This window comes from Rutidosis leptorrhynchoides, chromosome 9 (genome assembly GCF_046630445.1).
Source record: "Rutidosis leptorrhynchoides isolate AG116_Rl617_1_P2 chromosome 9, CSIRO_AGI_Rlap_v1, whole genome shotgun sequence".
Taxonomy (NCBI): domain Eukaryota; kingdom Viridiplantae; phylum Streptophyta; class Magnoliopsida; order Asterales; family Asteraceae; genus Rutidosis; species Rutidosis leptorrhynchoides.
In genome coordinates, this window is record NC_092341.1 from 364,171,018 (window position 1) to 364,179,115 (window position 8,098).

Sequence of the window (8,098 nt, forward strand, 5' to 3'; positions counted from 1 at the left end):
GGGGAAGAATTGTCTAGGAAAGTTCGGATTGGGATATGATTGAGGACCGTTGAGTGGGTCCGGATTGGTTAAGTGGTGAAGATCACGAGAACGTGATCGATTTTAAGTGGGGGAGAGTTGTAAGACCTGGATTCTGATTCTGCCCAGTCGCGCGCCGCACGGGGTTATGGCGCGCCGCGCCATATGTCGCTGGCAGACCCCTTTGGCTATTTTAGAGTTTTTAAAAGGGCATTTTGGTCTTTTTGCATTTGAGCCAGATTTGGGGACTTTGCCTCATCCACCCATTTCATTTATTCATTTCTTTTTCCTTTTCTTTTCATATTTCTCTCAAGAACTCAAACACCCATTTGATTCAAAGGGATTTTTGGAAAGGAAGAAGCGGGTTTTGATCTTTGGCGTAGTAGACAAGTTTGTTCTCCTCGTTCTTAGCTACACGGTGATACTAGTGGTAAGCTCTAACTCCGAATTTCATTTTCGTGTTCATCATTCAATTTTGGGGCTTTTGATTGTATGATTCATAGATGGAACCCATTTAGTTGTTAATTGAAGATTAACACCAAGATTCGGGTTTATAAGTGTTAAAAGGCGGGTTTTGGGTTGGTTAATGATTTAGCCATGTTTAAGACTTGAGAATGGTGTATAATCACTAGTATTAGTGAATATTGATGTATTGGAGACCTTTAGGGTTCTTGTGGTTGACTAATTTTGACTAGAGTCAAAATTAGGGTTTGTTGATGATTATGACCCGAATGTCGATTCGATGAGGTTTATAAACTTAAAATGGATTAAGTTGAAGTATAAAACCGAGTTATATATGTTTTGGTGTCAAAACTTGTAATTGGTGAGATTTTTACTTTATGGGTCAAAATTAGGGTTTATGGGCGTTTTTGAGAACGATAAGTGTTTAACACTTGTGTTTGGGTTTAATTGGCATATTAGGACCATTTTCACTTGCGTTAGTGAATGTTGGTTAGTTTGGGCGCGGTTTGTGCTTGAAAGTGCATTTGGGTCGAAATTGCACTAAGTGTCGAATTGGGTTGGTTTGTAAATCCATCCTAATTGTGTTGTGGTATTTATGATTATGGAATAGGTGCTTTCCATTGACGAGTTACGGATTATTTGGAAACGTTTCATCAAGGCGACAAGGTGAGTGTTAATATCCTATGTGCATATGTATGTGTAGGATGGGTGCGGGTCGGGTGAAGTGATTCTCGGCTATAGAGCTCACTTCACATATAGGTGGTTTTGATGGACTTGTGTATAGGTCCAATTGACACGGTTGTGCGTTTTGGTTGATCACCTTTGGCGAAGCACACATTTGGTGTGTACATTATCACACGTGGTTGTGATGTGGATGATATAACCCCAATGGCGAAGGGTTTTGATGTTGAGAAGTGAGTCGTGTATAGTTCGGATTCACGATGATGCGTGTAGTTCGGTCATCTTATTGAGGTAGTAATCTCGTGTGGTTTCGGATTACTAAGGCTCGTGTAGTTCGGCCAACCTCGATGTTGTCTTGTTGAAGATAGTAATCTCGTGTGGTTTCGGATTACTAAGGCTCGTGTAGCTCGGCCAATCTTCATTGTGGTGTTTGGTATTCGGTAATAGGTTAAGGGGTTAACCTTATTCGTTTATATATTGTTATATATATATAAATATATATATATATATATATATATATATATATATATATATATATATATATATATATATATATATATATATATATATATATATATATATTGTTGTATTGTTGTGTTGTAGCTAACCCTCCGGGTGTAGCTTATTGGCGTTGTTCACATCGTCGTTGGTGAACTTATACTTGTTGATATCTTTAGCTTGTTGCTTAGAGATCGTACGGTATGCTTAGTGTAGTTGCCTTATGCAGGGATGCTTCGGTATGCGGTATTTGATATTTTGTGTGGCGTGTCCATTTTATACATATATATGTATGTAGTATGTTATCACTCACTAAGCGTTAGCTTACCCTCTCGTTGTTTACATTTTTATAGATTGCATGGATGCGGTGGCTCGGGTAAGCGGGGACTAGTGGACTTGCGTAGTTGCTTTAGAAGGCTTGCTTTTGGATTGATTAGGATTGAGTAGCGTATCCCCAATCGCCATGCTCGGCTTTATTTTGTATTAAAAGTCTTGTGGTCGAAAACTTGTAATTCGTACTTTAAGGGTAATTTGGGCATAGGTGGGCCCGGCGTTGTAAAACCCTTTTTATTAATGGAACGTGTTAGTTTTACATATTTGAATATGTGGTGAAAAGCGTTTTGTCTAATTATGTCGGGAGGTGGTCAAACATTTTCACGTTTTTGACTTTTTGTGACAGCAGACTGTCCAAGCCTTTCTGCGCGCCGCGCGGGGTCCTGGCGCGCCGCGCCAATAGCTGTGCAACAAAATAAAAAAAAAAATTTGTGTTATTTTAAGCGGGTTCGAACGTGGTTTGGTTTGGGTTGTTACATGTTTACAGTAAGATATCATTCTAAATCAAGGTAATACTCATATACAAACTTTGATTCAATTCCTATAACTATAACTATCTTAATTCGAGTGATAATCTTACTTGAACTTGTTTTCGTGTCATGATTCTACTTCAAGAACTTTCAAGCCATCCAAGATCCTTTGAAGCTAGATCATTTCTTGTCACTTCCAGTAGGTTTACCTACTAAACTTGAGGTAGTAATGATGTTCATAACATCATTCGATTCATATATATAAAACTACCTTATTCGAAGGTTTAAAACTTGAAATCACTAGAACATAGTTTAGTTAATTCTAAATTTGTTCGCAAACAAAAGTTAATCCTTCTAACTTGACTTTTAAAAACAACTAAACACATGTTCTATATCTATATGATATGCTAACTTAATGATTTAAAACCGAAAAACACGAAAAACACCGTAAAATCGGATATACGCCGTCGTAGTAACACCGCGGGCTGTTTTGGGTTTGATAATTAAAAACTATGATAAACATTGATTTAAAAGTTGATCTTCTGGGAAAATGATTTTTCTTATGAACATGAAACTATATCCAAAAATCATGGTTAAACTCAAAGTGGATGTATGTTTTTCAAAATGGTCATCAAGACGTCGTTCTTTCGACTGAAATGACTACCTCTTACAAAAATGACTTGTAACTTATATTTCCGATTATAAACCTATACTTTTTATGTTTAGATTCATAAAATAGAGTTCAATATGAAACCATAGCAATTTGATTCACTCAAAACGGATTTAAAACGAAGAAGTTATGGGTAAGACAAGAGTGGATAATTTTTCTTGTTGTAACTACGTGAAAATTGGTAACAAATCTATATTAATCATATCCTAGCTAACTCATATTGTATTACATGTATTCTAATATATTATGTAATCTTGGAATACCATAGACACGTATGCAAATGTTTTGACATATCATATCGACCCATGTATATATATTATTTGGAACAACCATAGACACTCTATATGCAGTAATGTTGGAGTTAGCTATACAGGGTTGAGGTTGATTCCAAAAATATATATACTTTGAGTTGTGATCTAGCCTGAGACGTGTATACACTGGGTCGTGGATTGATTCAAGATAATATATATCAATTTATTTCTGTACATCTAACTTTGGACAACTAGTTGTAGGTTACTAACGAGGACACCTGACTTAATAAACTTAAAACATCAAAATGTATTAAAAATGTTGTAATTATATTTTGAACATACTTTGATATATATGTACATATTTGTTATAGGTTCGTGAATCGACCAGTGGCCAAGTCTTATTTCCCGACGAAGTAAAAATCTGTGAAAGTGAGTTATAGTCCCACTTTTAAAATCTATTATTTTGGGATGAGAATACATGCAGTTTATAAATGTTTTACAAAATAGACACAAGTAATCAAAACTACTTTCTATGTTGGATTATCGAACCGAATATGCCCCTTTTTAGCTTGGTAGCCAAAGAATTAGGGAAATGGCCCCTAATTGACGCGAATCCTAAAGATAGATCTATTTGGCCCAACAAGCCTCATCCAAGTTACGGATGCTTTAGTACTTCGATTTATCATATCCGATGAGAGTCCCGGAATGATGGGGATATTCTACATGTATCTTGTTAAGGTCGGTTACCAGGTGTTCAACATATGAATGATTTTTATCTCTATGCAGTTTGCGAAATGCCTGATATGAGATGTGTTATAAAAATGAAATCTTGTGGTCTATTATTATGATTTGATAATATGTAGGTTAAACCTATAACTCACCAACAATTTTGTTGACGTTTTAAGCATGTTTATTCTCAGGTGATTATTAAGAGCTTCCGCTGTTGCATACTAAATTAAGGACAAGATTTGGAGTCCATGCTTGTATAATATTGTTCAAAAACTGCATTCGAAGACTTATGTTGATGTGTAATATTATTGTAAACCATTATGTAATGCTCGTGTGAAAAATGCTATATTTTATATTATCATTATTTGATAATCGTCGTAATATTTTAAAGGTTATGGTTTGTTCTAAAATCGAATGCAGTCTTTGAAAAACGTCTCAAATAGAGGTCAAAACCTCGCAACGAAATCAATTAATATGGAACGTTTATAATAAATATGAATGGGACATTTCATATGGGACGAATCATTGTGGACGACATCATGTTGGAGACGACATGTCATCTGGAAAAGTCATCCGGGATGAAAATTAATCATCTATGGATATATCCATTACCACCCGAAATACATCTATATACATACATACATACATACATACATACATACATACATACATACATACATACATACGTACTAAACTATATGCATATATACATCTACATATCGATATACATATACATATAACCTATAAATCTCAAAGTTATTAACAAAAATAAGGGTAATAAAAGTTACAATTCTTAAATTGTTACTAATAATATTAAACGTTACACTTTTAGATTGGTATAAACATATATTTATTTATATTGTAACGTATTTTGCCTAATTGAAGTCACACTCGACGATAAATTTCAATCAAAATATGTGTAATAAACCAAAAACATAAGGATTATACATTTACATTTGTTATAATCTATATTTATTTTTCAAAATCGTCTTTAGATAAATATTTTTATATATTGAATATCCAATGAGTATTCATTGATTCGCTTAATTCATTGGATATGAATATAGATAAATGAAATAAAACTAAATGGATATGAATGTGGATATGATATCACCCGATATATTGGCATCCCTATATTTTACCCGTTCGATTATTTTATGACAATAAATATGTATATACGGATGAAATATTCCATTAAGGTTTTTTTTTTTTTTTTTTGAAAGGCAAGCTTGCATCAGTCCGGACCGAAGCCTAGTCATCATTTGCACACACACACGCGCTTTCGGGCAGAAAACCCGAACTACACTCTGAGGATCCGACCCTTTAACCATCCCGAGGGGCAGGCGGGCCGGATCTTAGTCCCGGAGCGGGTCGGTAAAACCTTTCCTTTGGGCCACCTTCAAGGAATATATTTCAATTCCTAGAGCGGGTGACGAGGCTCGAACCCGAGACCTCTAGCCCTGCGAGTACACAAGTGTAACCGCGGTACCATTGAAGCAATGCTTCGTTGGTAATATTCCATTGAGGTTATCCGTAGAAGACATCTTTACTTGAATGTAAGTGATCTAACTGAGTTATCTTGTGTTCGTTTACAATGTCTTCGACCCTTTTCATATATGGTGGTTGACAAAATATTGTTCAATTCGATCGAAAACAAAGCACCTTATCGGGACTTCGACATGCCGCAAAACCTTTTAAAGCGGTAAGTGATGCAATCATTGATAAGTTTTAACATACGCGGTGGGGATTTGTGAATCTTCCAAATTACGGAGTAATAAGCAAGCATGACTTTGAACACATAAACGTTACACACAATAGAAATAAACATGTTAATAACATAACCTTCTTCTAATGCCAGTAAGATTTAAACCTAACACTTCTGTCGAAGATATTAAACTTATTTAGTGAGTTAGTGTGATGGTTATTATTTGTATGACAAGTTCACTAGATTGAGGCAACTAGGCAAGTAATGTATGATCTACTAAATTTTTAATTATTTTACAGCCAGCCGACTTAATTTCATAAATACCCCCCAACTTTCATTTTCCTCTCTGTTTCACACACAAACTTGCTGCACACAGTGGACCCACTTTACCTTTCAACCAGCGGCGCAATCTTTACTTGAATTCCAAGCTCACCCACCGCCACCCCTTCTCTTTCACACTACTTTCATTTATATAAGAAAATTTATATAAACATCCCAACTTCAAAACTTAAAATAACAATATTTTTTTTTCACAAATAATAAAAAAAAAATACAAAATATGAAAGGAGAATACAGGGATGACCAAAATAACCCTCACCCTTCCACCACCATGTTCTCAAAGTTCAACCACCATCACCACCACCCCCACCAACCACCGCAACAACCACCACCGCCGCCACAGTCGCAACATTTCACAATCACTACCCACCCATTCAGAAACACCTCCGAAGAAGAAGCTGATAGCCGTAACAACCATAACAGTCCCAACAACCTTGCCATCACACCAATTAAAGATATCCACACAAACACAAGCGATGGAGCATCTATAGAAGTGGTTAGACGCCCTAGAGGTCGGCCACCCGGATCCAAAAACAAACCCAAACCACCCGTTATCATTACCCGAGAACCCGACCCATCTATGTCTCCCTACGTACTCGAACTCCCCACCGGTACTGATATAGTTGACGCCGTACTTCGCTACTGTCGAAAACGTAATATAGGACTTTGTGTATTAACTGGTTCCGGAACGGTTATGAATGTTTCGCTTCGACAACCGTCCACCACCGCCGCCGCCACCGTCACGTTCCATGGCCGGTTCAATATTTTATCCATTTCAGCCACGGTGTTACCGTCGTTAACGGAGACAGCTATCGCGACTCCGTTTGCGAACGGGTTTTCGATATCGCTTGCTGGCCCTCAGGGCCAGATAGTGGGTGGAGCAGTTGCCGGGCCACTCATGTCCGGTGGCCCGGTATATATTATAGCGGCTTCTTTTAATAACCCGATGTACCACAGGTTATCATCCGGTGAAGATGAAACCGGTGGTGGAACCGGGTCAGCTGGTGCAAGCGAACAATCCTTGCCAGCTGAACGTTCAGCTGGCGGAGACAGTAGCGGCGGACATCATCATCCGCCGCAAACAACAGCAGCCGATACCATGTCGATGTACTCGCACTTGCAGTCGGATGTTATCTGGGCACCTACCGCACGGCAAGGTCCGCTTCATCCGCCACGATATTGAGAAACAAAGGTTTTTTTTAGTGATCTCAAGAATTGTTTTGATGTTTGATTAATTAGGGTTTAAGTACGTTGCTAATTAAAATTATTCTACTTGCATTGTAATATACTCCCTATTAGATATATTTTCACATTTTTCTTTATATATCTCACTAATTAACATGAATGTGTGACTTGATTAATTCTGCATTCAAAGTGCACAGAATTTCACAAAGTAATGGATTTTTGACAAGTGAAAATAAATTAAAATACATGTATAATTCATTACTCCGTATTAGTTAGTCTATAACTTTTTACTTTATTGCTTTGTTATCTGTATGTCACATTAAACTGTACAAATGATGTTTAGAGAAATAAAAGATGGTCCGAATCATTTTTTGCTGAAATTCTTATTTCAAAAATCTTCATATTATTAGTTAAGTTTACACTGGATTCTATTAATTAGGCAGCTTTGCATCATGAACTTCATCAAAATGAAAATGGTGATAACCAAAAGTACAGACAAAGTTACACATTGAAGAGTGTGACATTGACAGGGAATGGAAAAAAGATAGATTTTTTTGCAGTCCTTTTATCTGTAAGCAGGCTTCTGAGACAATGCAGTCTGAATGAAGACATGTAATGCTTTAAATTAATTTCATGGTTTTAATTCATTGGATGGCTTGTTGCACACATTATATACAAGTTGGGCAAATGGGCTGCATGGGGGTTAGGATTAAAGTTGGGTGGTTCTATTTCAGGGTTTTTTTACAGTTTTCCTTTT

At 36.6% G+C, this 8,098-nt stretch overlaps 1 protein-coding gene across 1 annotated transcript; it reads left to right on the forward strand.

Annotated features, from left to right (window-relative positions):
* Nucleotides 1-6,318: 6,318 nt before the first annotated feature.
* On the forward strand, nt 6,319-7,501 carry LOC139866505 (AT-hook motif nuclear-localized protein 28-like). The gene has a single exon (XM_071854759.1). The coding sequence runs from the start codon at nt 6,377-6,379 to the stop codon at nt 7,337-7,339; it is 963 nt and encodes a 320-aa protein (XP_071710860.1). The 5' UTR covers nt 6,319-6,376; the 3' UTR covers nt 7,340-7,501.
* The last annotated feature ends 597 nt before the right edge of the window (nt 7,502-8,098 follow it).

Bases quoted from the DNA above. Each gene is read 5' to 3' on its own strand.
- LOC139866505 (XM_071854759.1), top strand. From the start codon at position 6,377: ATGAAAGGAGAATACAGGGATGACCAAAATAACCCTCACCCTTCCACC.